General features: G+C 45.3%; 1 protein-coding gene and 1 pseudogene across 2 annotated transcripts in view; both read right to left on the bottom strand.

The window, feature by feature from the left end:
* The window catches only part of LOC136625622 (amine oxidase [flavin-containing] B-like), a 103,616-nt gene extending 86,494 nt beyond the window's left edge, over positions 1 to 17,122 (bottom strand). For both annotated transcript variants that reach the window (XM_066599976.1, XM_066599977.1), the window contains exons 1-2: positions 16,979 to 17,122; positions 144 to 238 (exon numbers count right to left, since the gene is read on the bottom strand). In XM_066599976.1, coding sequence (XP_066456073.1) covers positions 144 to 238; positions 16,979 to 17,066 — 183 coding nt within the window. In that variant the 5' untranslated portion in view covers positions 17,067 to 17,122. The remainder of the gene's footprint in view (positions 1 to 143; positions 239 to 16,978) is intronic.
* Positions 17,123 to 22,288: 5,166 nt separating this feature from the next.
* On the bottom strand, positions 22,289 to 23,579 carry LOC136626518 (protein FAM200C-like; annotated as a pseudogene).
* Positions 23,580 to 25,567: the final 1,988 nt, after the last annotated feature.

Raw genomic sequence — 25,567 nt, 5'->3', positions numbered from 1 at the left:
TACTTGACATTCTACTGGATCCACTTCTGTCTTTGGCTCAGAAGATTGCAAAAAAATCTACACTTCAAAATGCATTAAATACTGCATATGTGTTGCCATCTTAAATAAAGTTAACTTTAGATGAACAAAAGAGTATAACTCACTCGTATAGTATGTGTTCGTCCACCAACTCTGTCCTGAGCCTCTAACACAATGACATTAAGTCCTGCCTCTGTTAGCAGTTTAGCAGCTGAAAGGCCTAAAATAGCAAAACATAAACAATTACAAAACTTTAAATTTTCACAGGTCATTAGGAAATGATAAATGTTAAAGGGAAATTTACAAAGATTGGCTTTTCACAAATTTATTATGAGGCGCCGGCATCTTAATACATTTTTACATGGCTAACTATGCATGTGCAGGGAACGACATATACTCCACAGACGAGCAGGCATATATGTCAGCTACAATTTATGCTCATTTCTAGTGTAAATTTCTAAATCTGTCAGGCCGAGGAGGCCATGCCTGAGCCGCTAAGTCACACCCATCTTTTTAAAGCATTTCAAGGCAGACTTGAAAATGTTTAAAGTCACATATTTTTAGTTAAAAAAATGTGTGCGCCAAAATTTGTGACTTTAGAATAGCATCAATTCTTCTAGGTATACAGTTTTTGAAGGAACTCGGCAAGGCGGTTATTCCAAATATTTTGGAGAACTAACCACAGAATTTCTGTGGATGTAGCCTTTTGAAATCCTTGTCTCTTCATGTAATACCAATAGACAGACTCAGTGATGTGAGATCAAGGCTCTGTGGACGCCATATCATCACTTCCAGGACTCCTTGTTCTTCTTTATGCTGAAGGTAGTTCTTAATGACATTGACTGTATGTTTGGGGTAATCTACCTGACATTATTTCATGATGTATAGGTATCTGTCATTATTTCTCAGCATTGAGGAAAACATTAATCTTGACGAAATCCCTAACTACATTTGCTGAAATGAAGGTCCAAATTTGCAAGGAATGGCCACCATGCTTCACCATTGCCTGCAGATACTCATTATTGAACTTCCTCCCAGTCCTTCAGTGAACAAAGTACCTTCTGTTACAGCAAAATATTTCAAATGTTGACTCATCAGTCCAGAGCACCCGCTGCCATTTTTCTTCACCCCAGTTACTATGTTTTAATGCAGTTACTTGCTCTTGTTTCTACGTCAAAGGAATGGCTTTTTGTCCACATTGCTTTTATGAAGACTACCTCTGACCAGACCTCTTCAAACGGCTGATGGGTATACTTGGGTCCCACTGGTTTCTGCCAGTTCTGAGCTGATACCACTGCTAGATATCTTCCAATTTTGAAGAAAAGTAGGAAGGATGTCTCTTTCATCTGCTGTACAAATTTCCTTGGCCAACCACTGCGTTTGCAGCCCTCATTGTTGCCTGTTTTTTTGTGCTTCTTCAAAAGAGCTTGAACAGTACATCTTGAGTCTCCAGTCAGCTTTGTAATCTTTGCCTTTGAGAGACCTTGCTGATGCAGTGTAATTACTTTGTGTCTTGTTGCTGTGCTCAGGCTTGCCATGGTGTACGACCTGTGACATGAAAATATCTTCCACAAGCTCACCTTTGTAGCAGAGTTTGACCTCCTACATAGCTGTTTCTCTCTATAATTCTACAAAAGCCCTGCCTTTGTGCAAATGTACCTAAAAGAATTGATGCAGTTTTAAAAGCAGTGGGCGGTCACACCAAATATTTATTAAACTTAGATTTCTATATTGCATTTTGTTAGTTGACACAAAATAAACTATTACCATGTTTCCCCAAAAATAAGACCTACCCCGATAATAAGTCCAACCCTAAATTACAGGGAGGTTTAAAATATAAGCCCTGCCCCCCAAAAATGTTGAATGGCTGTGATTGGATAATTGAGCACCAGCTCTGATTGGCTGATGCAGCGCTCGATGAACCAATCAGAGTAGTTGCTTCCTGGAGGCAGGATATTCAAGCCTCACTACCAGGAAGAAATGCTCTGTCAGCATTCAGGAGTACATGGAAGCCTGCAGCAGCACCAGAGACCAGAGCGAGGGACCTGAACGCCAGCTGCTAGGTGAGTATTATAAGACACCCCTTAAAAATAAGACACTGTGCTCCTTTTGGGGCAAAAAAATTAATATAAGACAGTGTCTTATTTGGGGGGAAACACAGTAACACTTCTATTTTAAGACCATTTTTAGTTTACTGCAATGCTTCCACACTTGGCTAATACTTTTGCACAGTACTGTACATCAGGAAAAAAACATAAAACATTTGGTATCATGTCAGCCAGTAGAACAAAATGTTATTGCTGTCAATCAGGGGAAAAAAATCATATTTTAGATATAATGCCTTTTAATGGCTAACAAAAATAAAATGATATTAACAGCCCAAGCTTTGGAGATTACTTAGGTATCTTCATCTGGCACGATATAGCATTTTATTTCATCATGCCTGATGAAGAGACCCAAGTAGTCTCCAAGGCTTGTGCTAATAACATTTTCTTTTTGTTAGGTTTGTTCTCTTACTGAAAGCAATAACGTTTTATACATCAGAGCTATGGGATCCCGTATGTATATTAATTAATTATGCAATGGGATTATTGCCAGACATTTGTTCCAAATACCAACTGCATTTTAATATGAATTTCAAATATCACTTTCCAATGCCGGAAGTATGATAATTACACTTTCCCAAATCACAAGATGTTGCAATATATTTAACATACAGTTATAGTTAGAACTTCGTTACAGACAGATATTTGAACTGAAACTATAAGGCCTCATGTCCACGGGGAAAATCAGGCCCGCTACGGATTCTCCATGTAGAATGCGTAGTGAGTCCCTCCTGCCCCGCGGACATGAGCGCTTAAAATAAGAATTAAACTTACCTCTCGCCCGCTCCAGGTCTTCCCTTCACCGCGGCGTCATCTTCTCTGCGTCGCGGCCGGATCTCCTTTCTTCGGCCTGGCGGATGAGCAGGGCGCGTCGGTGACGTGCCCTGCGCATGCGCCAGCCCGAAGAAAAAAGATCCGGCCGCGACGGAAAGAAGATAGAGCCGCGGCGAAGGGAAGAACCGGAGTGGGTGGGTAAACTCCAATTTTGGTCTCCCGCGGATCCGGACGGCTTCCATAGGCTTCAATAGAAGCCCGCGGGAGCCGTCCCCGCGGGAGACCCGCACGAAAATGGAGCATGGTCCAGATTTTTTCATGCTCCATTTTTTTAAAAATCACTTTTATAGACCATCTGCGGGTATTTATTTACCCGCGGGTGGTCAATGCATCCCTATGGGGTGCGGATCCGCGGGCAGGAGAAGAGTTAAAATCCGCTGTGGATTTTAATTCTTCTTTTGCCCGTGGACATGAGGCCTAAGTGTATCTATCTATCTATATATATAGACGAAAGCCCTCACTGACTCACTCACTCACTCATTCACTGACTGACTGACTGACTGACTCGCCAAAAGTTCTCCAACTTCCTGATGTCGTAGAAACATGAATTTTGGCACAAGCATAGATTATCTCCAAAATAGGAAAAGTAATTGGGTCCCAACTCGATTATTCAATTCTAGCGCAAAAGAATTAGCGTCGAAATTTAACGTACATAACCAAAAATCTTTCACTTCCCAATGTCATAGAAACTATATATAGACGAAAGCCCTCACTGACTCACTCACTCACTCATTCACTGACTGACTGACTGACTGACTCGCCAAAAGTTCTCCAACTTCCTGATGTCGTAGTAACATGAATTTTGGCACAAGCATAGATTATCTCCAAAATAGGAAAAGTTAATGGCACCCACCTCGATTGTTCAATTCTAATCGCAAAAGAATTAGTGTCCAAATTTTACGTATGGAATCTAATTCTCTCACTTCCTGATGTCATTTTATATAATGGAAACGTCGCATGGTTACCTCCCCATGGTGTTTCCTGGGTAACGCAGAGAACTATGCAAAATGGTGAACATATGTTTTTCCGGTATTTCTAAAGTAACCACGACTTCAGAAGATTTTCCGTGTGAACACCAGATAAACACCAGCACCAAATTAACTCGGGCGAAGCCGGGTATATCAGCTAGTATTCACATATGGCAGATTGCACGATTTCTAGAAATCCCTCCAGCCCTGCTGCTGGGGAGTTACCTCCAGCCCCGCTGAGATGAAGGGATTCCGCTAGGGTTCCCTTCATTCCCGCCGGGAACTAACAGGAGCTTACAGCCCTGTTCAGCCTAACGAGGGCCTTCAGGGCTGCTGTGGCAATGTATCTCTCTTATCTTCGAACTCCCAAACAGCAGCACATTTTTTCCGTTGCTCATCAGCGTTGTTTTAATGGCGTTACAGCTAAGACTTCTGTGTGAAAAGTTTTTTACACAGTAAGCTGCGATTTCTCTTGCGCAGCTAGCTTGTGCGCATTTTTGATGACCATGTGATCAAGCTCTTAACCTCATTTACGTGGCAGCCCGTTCACAGCTACTAAGTCCATATACAGTGTCACAATATCATGCATAGGACTAGCAAATAGAATTCTGTGGGCATAGATTCAGTTTGCTGCTTGCTGGCATAGATTCAGAGGGGCTTGCTGGCGTGCCTTCTAGCATCTAGCATCCTTCCAGCCTTGCCCCTTGCTTAAAATTGTATTTAAAAAAATCACATCATAAGAATCTTTGTAAGAGGTTTCATTCACTTAAAGGGGTTGTCCCGCGCCGAAACGTTTTTTTTTTTTTTCAACCCCCCCCCCCCCCCGTTCGGCGCGAGACAACCCCGATGCAGGGACTTAAAAAAAAAAACAGCACAGCGCTTACCTGAATCCCCGCGCTCCGGTGACTTCTATACTTACCGGTTGAAGATGGCCGCCGGGATCTTCTTCCTCCGTGGACCGCAGCTCTTCTGTGCGGTCCATTGCCGATTCCAGCCTCCTGATTGGCTGGAATCGGCACGTGACGGGGCGGAGCCACACGGAGCCGGCATCCTGCACGAGAGGCTCCATTGAAGAAAGCAGAAGACCCGGACTGCGCAAGCGCGTCTAATTTGGCCATTAGACGGCGAAAATTAGACGGCAACCATGGAGACGAGGACGCCAGCAACGGAGCAGGTAAGTGAAAAACTTTTTATAACTTCTGTATGGCTCATAATTAATGCACAATGTACATTACGAAGTGCATTAATATGGCCATACAGAAGTGTATAGACCCACTTGCTGCCGCGGGACAACCCCTTTAAGTACTTATGTTTTATCATTAATGCAAATGAATACTCAGCTCTAGAGATGAGCGAGCACCAAAATGCTCGGGTGCTCGCTGCTCGAGTCGAACTTTCCGCGATGCTCGAGAGTTCGTTACTCGAAACGAACTCCATTAAAGTCAATGGGCGACTCGAGCATTTTTGTATATGACCGATGCTCCGCTTAGGTTTTCACTTGTGAAAATCTGGAAAACCTACGAAAGGGATGGAAATGTCACAGAAACGGATAGGGCAGGCCAGGGGCAACATGCAGGGCTGCATCTCAGGCTCCCAGGTCTCACTATTAAGCCACAATAGCGGCTAGAGTCTCCCCCCCCCTAACAATTTTTACTTCGGACAAACCCTCATTAGCAAGGCACACCTTAGCTAAGCACCCCACTACCTCCAACCAAGCACAATCACTGCCTGCAGTACACACCCCTGCCTCTTCTCCTGGGTTACATGCTGCCCAACCCACCGCACGACCCTTCATCCGCAGCTCACACAAAAGTGTCCCTGCGCAGCCTTCAGCTGCCCTCATGCCACACGCTCGCTTCATAGCCACAATACCCTCATGTCTATTTATAACTGCATCAGCGATAAGGAGGAACCGGAGGCACACACTGCAGAAGGTTGGCAGGGCCAGGCAGCGACCCTCTTTAAAAGGGGGGGGGGGGGTGATAGCCCACAATGCTGTTGAGAATCGATGAGAAATTGACTTTCGATCTTCATTCCAATCCTCTGCCACCTCTGTCAGGAGCTGCAAACGTGGGCATAAAGGGGACTCGGGTGCCAGACCAGCACTTCTACACATCTCCACAATGCAGCAATACTCTGTGTGGAAAGTATTTGAGCGGGCCGTGGGTCTGCCTCTGTCCCAGCAAACACCTTGTGTGGCCCAAGGTGCTGTGAGTAACATAGCAATGGGGAATCTATGTGTCCACACACTACTCAATCTGTTTGGGTGTCGGATACCTCATCGACAACGCAAGGGGTAAACCATCTGCACTCTGCACCCTACCCAAGTCTGTCAGTGTTTTGGGGACAGACAGGTAAATCACCTCAATGGGAAGTCTGTATGCACCCACAGCATGGGTGGGTCCAAGGAACTTATAGACAGTACACATAAAGAAAATCAGAGTGCCCAAACATGGCAGACTTTCACTGCGCTGAGGACATAGGCCTCTGCACAAACCCTCAGCAATCACGGGCATAGAGCGGACTGCGATGCTAGCGTAGCTGTGAACATCTCATTAGCGCTGTATCGCTCCTCTTGTTTGTCCCAATGCAGTGCCCCGGATAGCTGTGGTAACGTGAGAGAAAATACATGTTGGCTTCGGCCCACACTCCATGCCCTAGTCAGTCTGTTTTTTTTTTTTTTATAGTGCCAGGCAGGTACAACACCGCTATGGGAAGTCTGTGTGCACCCACTGCATGGGTGGGTCCCAGGAACCCAGAGAAGGTACATAAAGAAATCCCATTGCAGTGCCCCAGATAGCTGTGGTAACGTGAGAGAAAATACATGTTAGCTTCGCCCATACTCCATGCCCTAGTCCAGTGGTCCCCAACCTTTTTGGCACCAGGGACGGGCTTCAAGCAAGAACATTTTTACAAGGCCCGGCAGGGTTGGGCGGGACATGGGCGGGGCTTTTGTTATATGGGGCGGGGTTATGAAGGGGGTTGGAGTTTAGTGCATACTTATTTAATTATGACATTTGGAATGTCATGGCAGTACACACATAGGGCGGTATAATATACCCCCCCCCCCACCGCCTGGCAGCACACACATGTGGGCAGTATATAATCTATTCCCCCCCTCAGCACACACATAGGGCAGCATATAATTTATCTCCCCCCCCAGCACACACATAGGGCAGTATATAATCTATTTCCCCCCGCCCCCCCCCAGCACACACATAGGGCAGCATATGATTTATCTCCCCCCCCCCCCAGCACACACATAGTGCAGCATATAATTTATCTCCCCCCCTCAGCACACACATAGGGCAGCATATAATTTATCTCGCCCCCAGCACACACATAGGGCAGCATATAATTCATCTCCCCCCAGTAATAGACAGCCCCCCCCCCGAAATAAGCAGCCTCCCCCCAGTAATAACCAGCCCCCCGCAGTAATTAGCAGCCCCCCCCAGTAATTAGCAGCCCCTCCCCCTGTAATAAGTAGCCCCCACCCCCAGTAATAAGCAGCCCCCCCCAGCAATAGTCAGCCCCCCCAGTAATAGGCAGACCCCCCTCAGTAATAGGCAGCTCCCACCAGTAATTAGCAGCCCCCCCCAGTAATAAGCAGCCCCCCCATAGTAAGCAGCCCCCCCTAGTAATAAGAAGCCCCCCACAGTAATAAGCAGCCCCCCCAGTAGTGAGCAGCGCCCCCAGTTGTAAGCAGCCCCCCCAGTAATAAGCAGCCCCCCAGTTGTAAGGAGCCCCCCCAGTAGAAAGCAGCCCCCTCAGTAGTAAGCCGCCCCCGCAGTTGTAAGCAGCCCCCCCAGAAATAAACAGACCCCCCAGAAATAAACAGACCCCCATAGTAATAAGCACCCCCCCAACCCATATAATTACGTCCTCCCTGCTGTCAGCGTCACTCTCTCTCTGCTTGCCCTGACGTCTGTGTGCAGCCCGGCACTCTTCCTCCCCGAGTCCTCTCCTGCGGAACTAATGAGCAGGGGACTCGGGGAGGAGGATCCTGGCTGCACACTGACGTCAGTGTGCGCTGGGATCAGCGAGATTACCAGCGGGGCGCTGCGGCGCCCCCGCTGGTAATCGCTTCAGTGGTGAGCGGTGTCGGCACGCCGCGGGCCACATGGCACAAGGCAACGGGCCGGACTCGGCCTGCAGGCCTTGTGTTTAGAACAAAAGTTCCCCGCGGTGCCGCGGACCAGCGCTAGACACCTAACGGCCCGGCTGGTGCTTGGGGACTCCTACCCTAGTCAGTCTGGGTTTTTTTATAGTGCCAGGCAGGTACAACTCCGCTATGGAAAGTCTGTGTGCACCGACAGCATGGGTGGGTCCCAGGAACCCAGAGAAGGTACATAAAGAAATCCCATTGCAGTGACACGGACAGCTGTGGTAACTTGAGAGAAAATACATGTTGGCCTCGGCCCACAATCCATGCCCTAGTCAGTCAGTGTTTTTTGGGGGGCCAGATAGGTAGAACACCGCGATGGGAAGACTTAGTGCACCCATAGTATACACAGACCCCTGTAATATTCATGTAGCAAAGGTATAAGCTGAACCCAGTAACAGTTATGTGGCAGAAGTCTAGGGAGACCCCAGTAACATTTCTGTAGTAACAGTATAGGCAGACCCCAGTAACATTTCATTAGCAGAAGTATAGGCAGACCCCTGTAACATTTCTGTAGCAGAAGTATAGGCAGACCCCTGTAACAGTTACGTGGCAACAGTATAGGCGGACCTAAGTAACATCCTTGTGGCAGCAGTATGGGCAGACCCCTGTAACATTTACGTGGCAGAAGTATAGGCAGACCCCAGTAACATTTAAATGGCAGCAGTCTAGGCAGACCCCTGTAACATTTACGTTGCAGCAGTATAGGCGGACCCCTGTAACTTTCTTGTAGCAGCAGTACAGGCAGGCATACCCCAGTAAAATTTCTGTAATAATAGTATAGGCCAACCTCTGAAACATTGGGATACCATGAGCGTAGGCGAAGTCCGGAAAAATTAGTTGGATAAGAGTGTAGGCGTGGGCCCGAAAAATAAGTGTACAAAGAGTACAAGTGTACCTCTGAAACATTTATCAACCGAGAGGGCAGGTGAAACCCATAAATATTTTTTTTAAAATACTGTTCACTGTTGCTTAATTTGTAGCAGGGCCTGTAGGCAGCCTTGTTGAAAAACTTGGTTCATGTTAAAGTATCAATACTTTTGAAACTTTGAAAAATTGTAAAAACATTGGTAGCTGAGCCTTTTGGGCCGGAGAAAAATTGGCCATTCAGCGCGATGACATGTTGTTTCTGGAGGAGGAGTAGCAGGAGGAGGACTAATGTCAAAGACAGATTGACAAAGCTGAATGCCCTGTTTTCCCGGTGATAGAGAAGAGTGCTTTTATCTGCGGTTGCAGCGAAAAGAATCTTTAGGTTCCGCTGCTCTCCGCCGGTGGAGAAGAGAAGTCTGGGGAAATCCAGCCTTTGTTCATCTTTATGAGTGTAAGCATGTCGGCACTGGCAGTTGACAGGCGGGTAAGCTTGTCCGTGATGATTCCCCCAGCTGCACTAAACACCCTCTCTGACAAGACGCTAGCGGCAGGGCAAGCCAGCACCTCCAGGGCATACAGCGCAAGTTCGTGCCACGTGTCCAGCTTTGACACCCAATAGTTGTATGGAGCAGAGGCATCACGGAGTATGGTGGTACGATCGGCTACATACTCCCTCACCATCTTTTTACAGTGCTCCCTCCGACTCAGCCTTGACTGGGGAGTGGTGACGCAGTCTTGCTGGGGAGCCGTAAAGCTGGCAAAGGCCTTGGAGAGTGTTCCCCTGCCTGCGCTGAACATGCTGCCTGATCTCCGCACCTCCCCTGCTACTTGGCCCTCGGAACTGCGCCTTCTGCCGCTAGCGCTGTCAGATGGGAAGTTTAGCATCCCTTTGTCCACCAGGGCCCTGTGGTATTGCATCACTCTCGTACCCCTTTCCTCTTCGGGAATGAGAGTGGAAAGGTTCTCTTTGTATCGTAGGTTGAGAAGGGTGTACACCCAGTAATCCGTGTTGGCCAGAATGCGTCTAACGAGAGGGTCACGAGAAAGGCAGCCTAACATGAAGTCAGCCATGTGTGCCAGGGTGCCAATACGCAAGACATGGCTGTCCTCACTAGGAAGAGGACTTTCAGGCTCCTCCTCCTCCTCCACAGGCCATACACACTGAACAGATGAGAGGCAAGCAGCATGGTAACCCTCTGCAGTGTGCCCAGCTGTCTCTTCCCCCTCCTCCTTCTCCTGCTCCTCCCCCTACTCCTCCATGCAAAACGCGCTGAGATATAGACATGAGGGTGGTCTGGCTATCAAGTGACATATGTCATCCCCGTCTCCTGTTTCAACCGCAAAGCGTCGGACTTTATGCCTTGCAGCAAACTGCTCAGCAGGCACAGCAGCGGGATGGTTACGCTAATGATTGCAGCGTCGCCGCTCACCATCTGGGTAGACTCCTCAAAGTTTCCGAGGACCTGGCAGATGTCTGCCATCCAGGCCCACTCCTCAGTAAAGAATTGGGGAGGCTGACTACCACTACGCCGCCCATGTTGGAGTTGGTATTCCACTATTGATCTACGCTGCGAATAGAGCCTGGTCAACATGTGCAGAATTCCACCGTATGTGCACGTCGCACAGCAGTCGGTGCTCTGGCAGATTAAACCGATGTTGCAGGGTCCTCAGGGTGGCAGGGTCCGTGGTGGACTTGCGGAAATGTGCGCAGATGCAGCGTACCTTGCCGAGCAGGTCAGACAAGTGCAGGTAGTTTTTCAGAAACCACTTACCTACCAGATTAAAGACGAGGGGCAAGGCATGGCACGTGTGTGAGGCTGCCGAGCTGCAGAGCCGCCACCAGGTAACGGCCGTTGTCACACACGACCATGGTAGGTTGGAGGCTCAGCGGCGAAAGCCAGAGGTCGGTCTGCTCTGTCAGACCCTGCAACAGTTCGGGGGCCGTGTGCCTCTTGTCACCTAAGCTGAGTAGTTTCAGCACGGCCTGCTGACGCTTGCCCACCGCTGTTCTGCCACGCCACACCGACTGCTGGCGACGTGTGGCTCACATTTCTTAATTGAGAGGCAGAGGTTGCGTAGGAGCAGGAGGAGGAGGGGGAGGGTTTAGAGGAGGTGGCATAGACCGCCGCAGATACCAGAACTGGTAAAGCTTGAGCGTGCAGGTGCGTGGCCGCGTATTTGCGCTTGCGCTCCAACGCTTGTGCTAGCGACAGCTGGACGCTGTGCTGAGAGACATTGCTGGATGGGGTCGAGGACAGCGGAGGTGAGGGTGTAGGTGCAGGCCGGGAGGCGCTCGTGCCTGTGTCCTGAGAGGGGGGTTCGATCTCAGTGGCAGGTTGGGGCACAGGGGGAGAGGCAGTGGTGCGATCAGGAGGCGGTGAACGGCCTTCGTCCCACCTTGTGGGGTGCTTGGCCATCATATGCCTGCGCATGCTGGTGGTGGTGTGGCTGGTAGTGGTGGCTCCCCGGCTGATCTTGGCGCGACAAACCTTGCACACCACTGTTCATCGGTCGTCCGCGCTCTCAATGAAAAACATCCACACCTTTGAACACCTAGGCTTCTGCACGGTGACTTGGCGCGAGGGGGTTCTTTGGGAAACAGTTGGGGGATTCTTCGCTCTGGCCCTGCCTCTACCCCTGGCCACCCCACTGTGTCTTCCAACCTGTCCTGCTGCTGCACTTGCCTGCCCCTCTGAAGACCTGTCCTCAGTTGGCTTATCAAACCAGGTGGGGTCAGTCACCTCATCATCCAGCGGCTCTTCCTCCGAATCCTCTGTGCGCTCCTCCCTCGGACTTACTGCCCTTACTTCTACCTCACTGATAGACAGCTGTGTCTCATCATCATCGTCCTCCTCACCCACTGAAAGCTCTTGAGACAGTTGCCGTAAGTCCCCAGCCTCATCACCCGGACCCCGGGAACGTTCCAAAGGTTGGGCATCGGTCACGACAAACTCCTCAGGTGAGAGAGCAACCCGAGAACAGTTCCTGGGAGTCTGCCTGCTCATCAGAATGTGTCATTTTCATGGAGTGAGGAGGCTGGGAGGAAGGAGGAACAGCAGCGAGAGGATTCAGAGTTGCCGCAGTGGACACCGTAGAAGACAGGTTGCTAGAGACATTGCTGGATTCATTTTCTGCCATCCACGACAGGACCTGCTCACACTGCTCTGTTTGTAATAAAGGTCTACCACGTGGACCCATAAATTGTGATATGAAGCTGGGGACCCCAGAAACTTGCCTCTACTAATCCCGCAGCAGCCGGCTGCGATTCACCTGGACCAGGAACTCGGCCTGTGCCCACACCCTCACTTGGACCTCCGCGTCCTCGCCCACGTCCACGTCCTCTAGCCCTACCCCTCAGCATGGTGGATTACGAATAGAGCAGACACAGAGCGGTGTAAATAATTTCGGAATTATTTGTGCACACTTTCACGCTGACAGCGGTATTGTAACGCTAACTCCAGGCAGAAAAAAAGAATACGGAAGGCTGCAAACAGGCCTAGCTGTGCTATACTGATGCACTGCAGTTCCCACCAAACACCCAGTAAATTTCAGACGGTCAGAGGTAGTCGTAAGAAGGAGCTTTTATTTTAATTTTTGGAAAAAGAATACAGGCTATATAGCGTGTATGAGACTTCCCCTCTATCAGTGGCTGTGGCCGTACGCTGTGCGTGAAGTTGACGGCAGACACAGAGCGGTGTAAATAATTATGGAATTATTGGCGTACAGTTGGAGGCTGACAGCGGTATTGTAACGCTAACTCCAGGCAGAAACAAAGAATACGGAAGACAGCAAACAGGCCTAGCCTTGCAATAGTGATGCACTACAGACACCCAGTAAATTTCAGACGGTCAGAGGTAGCCATAAGAAGGAGCTTTTATTTAAATTTTTTTTGAAAAAGAATACAGGCTATATAGCGTGTATATGACTTTCCCTCTATCAGTGGCTGTGGCTGTACGCTGTGCGTAAAGTTGACGGCAGACAAAGAGCGGTGTAAATAATAATGAAATTATTGGCGTACAGTTTGAGGCTGACAGCGGTAATGTAACGCAAACTGCAGCCAAAAAAAAATCATACAGAAGGCTGGAAAAAGGTCTGGCTCTGCAATAGTGATGCAGTACAACTCTCAGCAGCCACGCAGTAAAATGCACATGGTCACAGGTAGCCGTAAGACGGAGCTTTTAAAAAAAAATTTGAAAAAGAATACAGGCTATATAGCGTGTATATGACTTTCCCTCTATCAGCGGCTGTCGCCGTACGCTGTGCGTGAAGTTGACGGCAGACACAGACCGGTGTAAAAAATTATGGAATTATTGGCGTACAGTTGGAGGCTGACAGCGGTAATGTAACGCAAACTGCAGCCAGAAAAAAATTATACGAAAGGCTGGAAAAAGGTCTGGCTCTGCAATAGTGATGCACTACAACTGCCAGCAGCCATGCAGTAAAATGCACACGGTCAGAGGTAGCCCTAAGAAGGACCGTTGGGGTTCTTGTAGACAGGATTCTACACTACCACTGTCCCTGTCTCACCAGCACTTTCCCTATACTCTGTATTACAGACTGCAGACTTAGAACGCTATAGCTGTAATAGCCTGCACAGCCCGAGATGAATAAAAAAAATTTTGGGGTGCAAAACTGCTCCCAGCAGCCACAACAGTAATGCACACGGTCAGATGTGGCCCTAAGAAGGACCGCTGGGGTTCTTGTAGACAGGAACCTACACTAACACTTTCCCTGAATAAGCTGTAGAACTTTCCCTAATCTCTCCCAGTGTGTGTCTGAGGCGAGCCGCAGGCGGGACCGCTTTAAGTACTCCGCGGTCACTTGATCTCACCAGTCACTCACTGCAGGGGGGTGGGATAGGGCTGGAACGTCACAGGAGGAAGTTGTAATGCCTTCTCTGCATTTCTATTGGCCAGAAAATGGCGCTAAACATGCAGGGAAGGAAATGGAATTGACTCGAGTACCGCGTGGTGCTCTTCTCGAGTAACGAGCATCTCGAGTACCCTAATGCTCAAATGAGCATCAAGCTTGGACGAGTATGCTCGCTCATCTCTACTGAGCTCCCATTTTTCATAATTAAGGGTAAATGCACATAAAAATTTCATAAGACATCATAAGACGGATCCATTCAGTCAGGGGTTTTCCTGTTCCTGTACCCATAACAGAGCAGGAAAATGGAACCACCAACACAGATGTGAAAGTAGCTTTATAGACCTGATGCACAAGGGCAGCAAATACTGCCCATAGCATGCTATGGAAAAACAATTTTTCCCGCCCAAGTGCAGAAATCAATTGTAATTTTCCATTCACAGGGAAAAAGTTGCAGCATGTTCTATTTCTAAGTGGATTCCGTGTGTACGCCTTCAGTTTAAATCAATGGAAGCCGTCCGACCCGCAGCCCTTCCCCAGTCATCATTAGAAAAAGGTCACGGGATCTGCATCACCGCCTAAAGATGGCGTGGCATTATCTGTACTGCGCACGTGCGCTGGCCACACACCCGCAATAGAGATAAGAAGACTGCGGACAGGTACGCGGGGGTCACCGGCCGCTCACAGGTTCGGATTCTGCTGCGGGATCCCGCATCCGAAATCCGACCTGCCCGTGTGCAGGCGGCCATAGATTTCAGCCTATACATAGTAGCTTTTCCAAGGAGTCTGAACTGTAATGGAAGAGAGATCCTAACTGCTTGAAATAGGTGTTTCTTAGACCTCCTGTAGGCACTGTAGCTAAGCTTGTAGGCCATATCACAGTTCTGCATTAATGGAGCTGAAGTAAAAAGCAGCTAAGCAACAAACAATGAGGAAAATAAATAGCAGGTAATCATCCCCTATACTTACTGACTTTCATATTATTTTAAAACTCAGTACAGGACAATCCCTTCAAGTTTACTGGAATATGTTTTAATTTCAGTTGCTCAGTGTAATCTGTATCTAGTCACCAATCCAAATTTTGGGAAACTCAGTTTAGTTTCATAGTTCCACAGCATACCAAACAAGGACAAAAAATGTATAATAAAACTGACACTTGGCAACATTTCACTGCAGCAGCATTATTCTCTCTGCTATTAATGTCAAGAACTTAGTTTATGTTCCGCTTGTAACAGCTTGTTGTAGAATGTGACTGGTAAACTTACACCATGGTCTGGCCTCTAGCTATACGACAGATAAAAAACATCAATTAAAATGTAGGGAATGTACCACTTTATTACTTTGAATAATTTAAAGTACATTCTGAAACAGTTGTGTCTAAGGCCTCATGTCAACGGGAGCCTGCAGCAGAATCTGACCCTGCCCACAGCCAAGGACACTGCATACGTGTGCAGGCAGGCGGTAGCGTCCATGCAGACCTCTGTACTTCCGGGTTCCTGTACCGCGGATGGTCTGCACAGCTCACCGTCGGACATGCCCAGTACAAATTTTCAAAAAACAATCTCCTGCTTTCCCACGGAATCCAAGCTGGGACTCCAGCAGGGCCACAATGCTGGATCCTGGCAGAAGGCCAAGTAACGATCAGTTTGTTATTTTACTACAGTGAGCGCTATTGAAGGGATGTTGTCTGGTAACCAGACAACCCTTTTAATGATGCTCAAAATATGCTGTACATTATTATATTAAATAAAACATATATTTAAAATATCTATAAAAATTGGCTCTATCATCTTTCTGTCCTTCAATTATCATTTATATGTTACTTGTCTTAGGGTTCTTTTACCCATAATGAGCCTCAATCAACAATATAGAAAGTTGTTTAGACTTGTTATGATGCCTGAGTGTATTTTTCGTGCTGCCAGTAACTGTTCATGTGATTGCTTTTTTTTTCATCTCTCATGTCCCGTTGGTGTAAACGCCTATCTACACCAATGGATTTACTGCTGACAAACCTGACAAACAATCAGTGAATTATCAGATGGCATTTTATTGTTGCACATATTTACAGTGGAGAATGATTGGGAATTATCATTCAAGCAAACGATCATTTGAGCATTAATTGTCCCGTGTTAAAGGCATAGGAGATATAAGAGAGCAAATAATGTAATAGGTGTATTCATTTCAAGTTACAGTCCACACAGATATGAAACTTGCTCATATTTTGTTTGCTTTTATACATAGATTAACTAAAGCCCCTTTTACATACAACGATTATCGCTCAAAATTCATCCAAGCGACAGCTTTTGATTGATAGCCGTTGCGCGTAAATACGCCGCCCATCATACACTTACCATGTACTGTTCACTCATCATTGACTTCAGGTCAGCATGAAATCCATTGTCCCTGATAGCAGTGACCACATGCTGAGTTCTCCGTGGGCAGCGTTGATAACATTGTATGCAGCCAACAGCCCATGGCAGAACAATGGACGTGTATATAGAGAATAGATCACCTGCTGTTCTCTAAATACATGCAAATTAAGCTGGTTAGCTACTAATTGGGCTAATTTGACCATTAGTAGCTAATGCAAAATGATTGCTCAAAACTGTCAGGAACTGATGAATTTTGAGCGATCATCTGTACGTGCAAATGGGGCTTTAATGTATTTTCTTTCTAGCTCAGAGAGACGAGTAATTTATAGGTCTGAGTTGACAGGTTAACAAGAAGTGTTAGACAACAAATGAGAAAAGATGGAAACAGGCTTTAGCCGACTTTGTCCTCATTAGGGAAATTAAGTTACATGTTTTGCTCATCTGTGTCTGCAAACACTGATACTTAAATAACATGCCTAGCTATAAGCGTATGCTTGCCCTTTTCAATCACAAATAAATTACTACCGTAGAAAGTAAACCTACAGTCAGACATGTCAGAACTATATCATTTTTAGCAGTCACCCCAAACAGACACACCCAGCTTTCTATCAAATGCTATCCTTACACTAAAGATTTCACCTACAAGTCAAAGTTAATTTTAAAACTTTGAGTTTTATGTATTTGGGGAATTAGGAAATTATTCATATATTCATATATTTTATTAATTAAATAATCATTAGCAACTACAGTTGTTATACAGCAAATCATAATTCAACAGACCTGAAATGCCTCCACCAATGACTATCACATCATACGTGTCTCTCATGGTTCTGCTTTTCTCTTCTGAGGAGCCTTGGTCAGAATGCATGGGTGACTTGTCCAGGCTATGGCTGTCAGAAGGGAGTGCTATCTCTGCTATTGTACTTTTGCAGCCCGTTACTTAGAGCTGGAAAGCAGAGTGTTCTGGGATTGGTTGCTAAAGGAGTGGGTGTTAGGAATAGGCTTGCATCTGGAAGCTTTCCCATGAAAAACAATCTACTGTATGTTATCTGCTCTATTGCAACATTTCAAATCGCATGTAAATGCTTAGTGTGCTTAAAATCATCATTTAATATGAAATTTCAGTCAATGATCCACATTGTAAAACCTCAGTTAAATATTAACTCTCACTGCAGCTTTCTCACATGGTTTATATTACTTGCTTCAACCGATTAAACTAGTTATGCAATTAAGAAAACTGTAGCCCAGAGGGCATATTCAGGTATAAACAATCCTATTTGATATGCATTTCAATTACAGCTAATTTGTAAAGTGGGGATATCAGTGAAAGAAATGTCCCTGACTGAGAGTTTGTCAATAAACCACCCTGCTTTACCATCACCTGCCACTGCTGTCGCCTGCTTTCCTACAGTGGAAACATACCTGTTGTGGATCCTGTTTACTATAAATATATATATATATACAGTATATATATATATATATATATATATATATATATATATATATATATATATATATATATATATATATATATATATATATATATAAAGCTGAAAGCCCTCACTGACTAACCTACTCACTGACTGACACTAATTCTCTAACTTCCCGGTGTGATGCAAACATGAAATTTGCCACAAGCAGTCTTTAGGCCCTAAATAGGAAAAGTAAAGGTGTCACAACTTGATTATTCAATGCTAAGGGCAAAATTATTGCCACTCCTATGTAATGTACCTAATCTAATTCTCTAATTTCCCGGTGTTGTATAAACATGAAATTTGGCACGACCATTCTTTAGGTCCTACAGAGGAAAATTAAAGAGGTCACAACTCAATAATTCAATGTTAATTGCAAAAGTAAGTGCACCCCTATGTAATATAACTTCCCGATGTCGTACAAACCTGAAAATTCGCACAACCATTCTTTGGGTCCTAAATATATGGCTGCTTCTTAAGTATCCCTACTGTTACCTGAAGATGTGTTAGATGGTGAGAAAAACGGGGTCCAGCAGGGGGCACAGCAGATTAATTCAGACCAGTGTACTTCCCCATCTTGGCTAAATGATCTTCACATAGGAGATACGCAAACTTCTGCAACCCAAATTCAAGGTGTGAGAGATGTTGCTATAGAGAAGCAGGCTGCCTTTAGTCAACATAGTATGGTCTTTGGCAAAGTAAAAGGCATCTCCCATACAATATCCAGCAATGGCCATGCTCCCCTTAACCCCTTCCTGCTCGATGACGTACCAGTAGGTCATGGAGCGGCGAGGTATGTATGAAGAGAGGTTGTGTGGCAACCTCTCTTCATACAGCACGGGCGTCAGCTGTTTATAAAAGCTGACACCCGCGGGCAATAGCCGCTATTGGCCGCTCGGCCAATCGTGGCTATTAACTATTTAAATGCCGCTGACAATTCTGACAGCGGCATTTAAATCCCCCAAACGATGTTTGGGGGTCCCGCATGGCCCCCCCGATGTGAGATCGGGGAGCCGTGCAGGTGTCATGGCAGCCGGGGGGCCTAATAAAAGGCCCCAGGGCTGCCTTACCAGACTGCCTATCAAGCCATCCCTGTGGGGTGGCTTGATAGACTGCCTGTTAAATTGCAGTATGACGTAATGCTATAGCTATAGCATTACGTCATATTGCAGGAGCGATCAAAGCATCGCATGTTAAAGTCCCCCAGGGGGACTTCAAAGTACAGTAAAAAAAATAATCAATAAAGTTTTTTTAAATGTAAAAAAAAAAAGTTTGAAAAGTTTAATTCACCCCCCTTTTGCCATATCTATTATTAAAAAATCTAAATTATAAAATAAAAATATGTATTTGGTATCACCGCTTCCGTAAAAGTATGAACTATCAAAGTAGGGCATTATTTTTCCCGCTAGGTGAACGTCGTCCGAAAAAAAAGAAAATAAAGAACACCAGAAATGCACTTTTTTAGTTACCCTGTCTCCCAGAAAAAACGCAATAAAAAGTGATCAAAAAGTCATATGTACTCAAATTTGATACTATCGGGAACTACAGGACATCCTGCAAAAAATGAGCCCTTGTTCAACTACGTCGATGGAAAAATAAAAAAGTTATTGCGTGCACAAAATGACCGCAGAAAATAATTTTAATAAATTAAATTTCTTTCAAAAAAAAAAAGAGTAGTATAGTAAGAAAAAACCTATACAAGTTTGGTATCATAGTAATCATACCAACACATAGAATAAAATTAGCATGTCGCTTTTGTCACCGTTTGTGCGCCGTAGAAACAAGACGCACTAAAAGATGGCGAAATGTCGTTTGTTTTTTCATTTTACTCCACTTAGAATTTTTTTAAAGTTTTTCAGTACATTATATGGTACTTTAAATAGCACCATTAAAATATACAACTCTTCCCGCAAAAAACAAGCCCTCATACAGCGACCTTGATGGATAAATAAAGGAGTTACGAATTTTTTGAAGGGGGGATGAAAAAACAAAAATGGAAAAAGAAAAAGGGGCCGCATCATTAAGGGGTTAAAGAAAAGTACCGACCCATACCCCCTTCATCCTATCAGCAAGTAAAAGCAATGATGCAGGAAATGAAGGAGAGTCAGATTACCTGGGAGAGCTATAGTCCCTAGGCTGCACCAATTGTATTAGTGTGAAAGAAAGATGGTGGCATCAGATTCTGTGTTGATTATCGCAAGTTGAATAATGTAACAAATAAGCATGCTTTTTCGCTGCCACGCATAGAAGAGATTTTAACAGCCCTGGGTACAGCCGCATACTTCTCCACTCTAGATCTAACTTGTGGTTATTGGTAAGTCCCTATGAGCGAGTTAGATAGAGAAAAGACTGTTTTCACCATGGGGCTATTTGAATTTAATTGTATGCCATTCAGACTTTGCAACGCCCCAGGAACCTTCCAGAAATTAATGGAACGATGCTTAGGCCACAAAAACTTTGAATCAGTTCTATTGTATCTAGATGATGTAATTGTATAGTCAAAGAATTACGAAGATCAGTTTCAGCACTTGAGAGAAGTCTTTCAAATTCTTGTAGATCATGGCCTGAAAATTAGGCCCTCGAAATGTCACTTGCTGCAAACAAAGGTACGCTACCTTGGGCTGAGGGAGCATATCCTGAGCTCGACAAGGCTGATGCAGTCAGAAATTGGCCCACCCCCAAAACGCTTTAAGATGTCAGAAGTTTTCTAGGTTTTGTACCCTATTACCGGTGCTTCATACGTAATTTTGCCCAGGTAGCCACCCCTTTACAAGAATTCCTAAGAGGACACTCCAAAGAATCTCACAAAAGACTTTTACCAATCAGTTGGGAGAATGAGCAAGAACAAGCAGTCTAGACCCTTAAAGAAAGACTCATTACCCCTTCTGTCCTCGCATATCCCGATTATACTCTCCCCTTTAATTTGTACACAGAAGCTAGTTTTAAAGAGCTAGGCACAGTATTAATTCAGGTGCAAGAAGGCAAAGAGAGAGTAGTTGCAAATGCTAGTCATTCGCTGAAAGGTTTAGAAAGGAATGATCAGAATTATAGCTCTTTCAAATTAGAATTGCTTGCATTAGTTTGGGCAGTAATAGAAAAGTTAAAAGATTACTTAGCCGCTGCAACGTTCACTGCCTACACAGATAATAATCCAGTGGCTCATCTAAATTCAGCAAAACCCAGAGCACTAGAGCAGAGATGACTCTCCTGATTTGCAAACTTCAATTTTAAAGTTAAATACAGTACCGGAAAGACCAATACAAACATTGATGCTCTCTCTAGCTTACCTGAAGCAATAGACTACTCCCCTGAGGACGATCAATGGGAAGAAATAGAAATACCAAATTTTGCTGCTCACCAAGCTCAACAATGTTGATATTCATTCACCATTGACTCCAATTCTCCAAATAAATCCACCGATTCTCTTCAAAGATGGCTCCTGTTGCAGCAGGGTATCAGAACTTTTGGTGAACTACAAGAGCATTTGTTATCTGGAGCTATACCTAAAGCAATCCTCCATAAGTATTTTGATCCAGAGTTACAACAACTATGGAGATAAAGAGACAAACATAATCTCATCAACGGAAGTTCCACTTATCCTGCAACTGGAAACCATGTCCATCAAATTATAATTCTCAGCAGAGATGCGAGTCAAGTGCTTTTAGCCTACTGTGATCAATCAGGTCACTTTGGAGTGCAAAAAACTGAAGCTACAATCAGGCAAAGGTTCTATTGGATCGGGATGCGCAACAACATTGAGAAATGGTGTCCGGAGTGCACAGTTTGTGAGACCCGCAGAAGAGCTAAAAATGACCAAAACGCCACTCTTCATCCAATTGTTGCTAACAAGCCTCTTGAACTCTTGGCAATTGATCATTTGAAAATAGAGACTAGTTTCTTTGGTTAGAGTTATGTACTCACCATCATTGATCCCTACACTAAATTTATAGTGAAAAGACCTAACTGCCAAGACCACAGCAGATATTATCTGGAAACACTGTATTCTGAACTACGGATGCCTTGACAAAATACTTTCTGATAGAGATTCTGCATTTGAATCCTAGCTATTTCAAGAGCTGTGTGATGTTCATCAGTGTAAAAAGTTGCAAACTACAGCATATCACCCTCAAGGAAATGGATTATGTGAAAAAGCAAATTAGACAATCTTAGAACTGCTATCTCATCACTTGGTATCCAGCAGCACTCCTCAGTAATCCAAATTAAGGTAGAGGTGTCAGACCATGCAAAGCCACCGTCCGGGGATCATGGACCTCCAAGTCCCCAAAGTAAGTCCAAAGGTGCAAGAAAGAGTGGCAGCATCAAGGGGGTGGAATAAAAATTAAGAAATCTTTATTGCTTCATGCTTAAAAATGGCAACGTTTCGACCAGAGGTCTTTTGGGCTTCGCTATCGTGTTTCAAGTCGATCAACTGCTCTGGTAATCCAGGATGAAATTCTCCTGCGTGTGCTGAAAATGGATTCAGTACCCACGTTGGTATTTCAAGGGTACATAGATCATGAATCCTAGGTTGCATGTCTTCTTTGGCTTGTTTGAGGTGTGAGCAAAAAACATCTAAGTCTGCATCCTGAAGTTTGCCTCCATTTTTGCTTGCAATTTCTTAAAGACTCAGAAACTGACAGAGGTCGCGTCGACTCATGTTATTGGTATGAAGGTCAAGTTTGGCAACAAAGGAAGAGATTATACCTTTAGCCTTAATGAAATTCATTTTGTCCCCTTTTAGCTTTGTGTTGACCTCATTGAGTTTGTCAAATATGTCTGTGAGATAGGCAATGTCAGGACGTCGTAGTTTGATTGCATTACAAAGGCTTGGGTCAATCCACCGAAGAAACTCGACTATTGTGTCAAAAGGTTCGTAAAAGCGTCGGAAGCACTTTCTTCTTGACAGCCACCTTACTTTGGTGTGTAGGAGTAGACATTCAAATTCTTCATCATGGTCTTGACAGAGCTTGCAGAAAAGACGTTCATTCAAAGAGTGCGCTTCTACCTTGTTAACAGCATTAATTACATAGCACAGAGAATCATGCAATCTTTTATAGAAATGTTTAGCAACAAGGTGCTGCTGATGGATCACACAGTAGACTGCCTTTATGCCTGGTATAGTAGATTTTAAATGGGCTATAAATCACCGATATCGACCAATCATGGAAGCAGCTCCGTCAGTTGCACAAGCAAGTAGATTTGTTAAAAGGATTTTTTTTTTGTGAAAAATTCTTCCACTCTTTTGAATATAGAGGAGCCTTTTGTGTCGGTGGTTAAATTTCTGGTAAACAACAGTCCCTCCACTACCTCTTCATTCCGATTAATGAAACAAACGTAAACTAGCAGCAATGCTTCATTGTCTCCAACCGTTGACTCGTCAATTTGCATTACAAATTCTGTGTTCTTTAACACATCCAAAAGCCTTTCTTCCAGATCAGCAGCCATCTCGTCAATTCTTCTTGAAATTGTGTCATTACTCAAAGGAATAAATTTCACCATTGCACATGCATAGGCCCCAGCATACTACTGACAATCTCTTTAACTGCGGGTAACACTAGTGTTTCCCCAATTGTATGTAATTTGCCACATTACGCTATTAATAAAGAGACTTTATAGGAAGCAAGGAGGCCTTTGTCAGCACTGAGCGCAGATTTTCCAAATAGCTTGCTTATAGTGCTGCGGTTCTTAAACTTTGACTTTAAACCTTGGAAAAATGAAATATTCTTACCCATTTTGTCTGAATACATTCTTGCAAGGTGATCACTCAGTCTCGAAGGCTTCATAGCTTCATTCGAAAATGCCTTTTCACAAACGAGGCACAAGGGAAGTTGTCCATTTGTAGGAAAAGGGATGAATCCGCATTTCAAGTATTCATTTGAATATTGATGGCATTTCTTCTTCTCAGCCATTTTTATAAAGTATGCTTCAAGAATGCACTGCTTATGTTGCTATATAATGATGTATGATTTTTATAACTCCGTGACTCCGCTACAGATCAACCACACTGGATAACCTAAAAAATAACCTAACCCGCTGTATTCCATAATGCCACTGATTGGCTGGAACTTTCAATTATGTCGCTATCTGAGAGTTGTAGTTTATATCAGTGTTCTGAAAAGATACTTGGCGTTCAATAAGACTACAACTCACACACAAGTTAAAGTTTGAAGCGGTCCCAGCCAATCAGCGGCATTATAGAATACAGCGGGTTAGGTTGTGCTGTAGGTTATCCAGTGTTATGAAGTGTGATTAATCTGTAGCAGAGTCATGGAGTTATAAAAGTCATATATTATATGAGAGAGGCGTGCTGGCTGCACACACTTCCCATTACATGGAAGTGATTCATATGGAAATAATTGCCTTGTTTTTAGATGGATTATCAATAGAGATGAGCGAGCACAAAAATGCTTGGGTGCTCGTTACTCGGGACGAAATTTTCGCGATGCTCGAGGGTTCGTTTCGAGTAACGAACCCCATTAAAGTCAATGGGCGACTCGAGCACTTTTGTATATCGCCGATGCTCGCTAAGGTTTCCATTTGTGAAAATCTGGGCAATTCAAGAAAGTGATGGGAACGACACAGCAACGGATAGGGCAGGCGAGGGGCTACATGTTGGGCTGCATCTCAAGTTCCCAGGTCCCACTATTAAGCCACAATAGCGGCAAGAGTGGCCCCCTCCCCCTACCAATTTTTACTTCGGACAAACGCTCATTAGCAAGGCACACCTTAGCTAAGCACCACACTACCTCCAACAAAGCACAATCACTGCCTGCATGACACTCCGCTGCCACTTCTCCTGGGTTACATGCTGCCCCCCCCCCCCCGCACAACGCAGTGTCCACAGTGCACACCAAAGTGTCCCTGCGCAGCCTTCAGCTGCACTCATGCCACACCACCCTCATGTCTATTTATAAGTGCGTCTGCCATGAGGAGGAACCGCAAACACACACTGCAGAGGGTTGGCACGGCTAGGCAGCGACCCTCTTTAAAAGGGGCGGGGCGATAGCCCACAATGCTGTACAGAAGCAATGAGAAATATAATCCTGTGCCACCGCCATCAGGAGCTGCTCACGTGGGCATAGCAATGGGGAACCTATGTGCCACACACTATTCATTCTGTCAAGGTGTCTGCATGGCCCATTCAGACCGCGGTTTTTTATAAATAGTCACAGGCAGGTACAACTCCGCAATGGGAATTCCGTGTGCACCCACAGCATGGGTGGCTCCCTGGAAACCCACCGGCTGTACATAAATGTATCCCATTGCAGTGCCCATCACAGCTGAGGTAACGTCCGATTAAATGCAGGTGGGCTTCGGCCCACACTGCATGCCCCAGTCAGACTGGGGTTCTTTAGAAGTGGAAACATGCAGTTACAACTCCGTGTGGACCGACAGCATGGGTGGGTGCCAGGAAGCCACCGGCGGTACATAAATATATCCCATTGCATTGCCCATCACAGCTTAGGTAATGTCATGTTTAATGCAGGTGGGCTTCGGCCCACACTGCATGCCCCATTCAGACTGGGGTTCTTTAGAAGTGGACACATGCAGTTACAACTCCCTGTGGACCCACAGCATGGGTGGCTCCCTGGAACCCACCGGCAGTACATAAATATATCCCATTGCAGTGCCCAGCATAGCTCATGTAACGTCAGCTTTAATGCAGGTGGGCAAAAAATTAATTGGATTACACTGTAGGCGAGGGCCCCAATAAATTGGTGTACCAACGGTACTAATGTACGTCAGAAAAATTGCCCATGCCCAACCAAGAGGGCAGGTGAAACCCATTAATCGCTTTGGTTAATGTGGCTTAATTTGTAACTAGGCCTGGAGGCAGCCCAGTTAAAATAAAAATTGGTTCAGGTGCAAGTTTCAACGCTTTAATGAGCATTGAAAC

This window comes from Eleutherodactylus coqui, chromosome 4, assembly GCF_035609145.1.
Source record: "Eleutherodactylus coqui strain aEleCoq1 chromosome 4, aEleCoq1.hap1, whole genome shotgun sequence".
NCBI lineage: Eukaryota > Metazoa > Chordata > Amphibia > Anura > Eleutherodactylidae > Eleutherodactylus > Eleutherodactylus coqui.
This window is presented reverse-complemented; position numbering and strand designations above follow the sequence as displayed.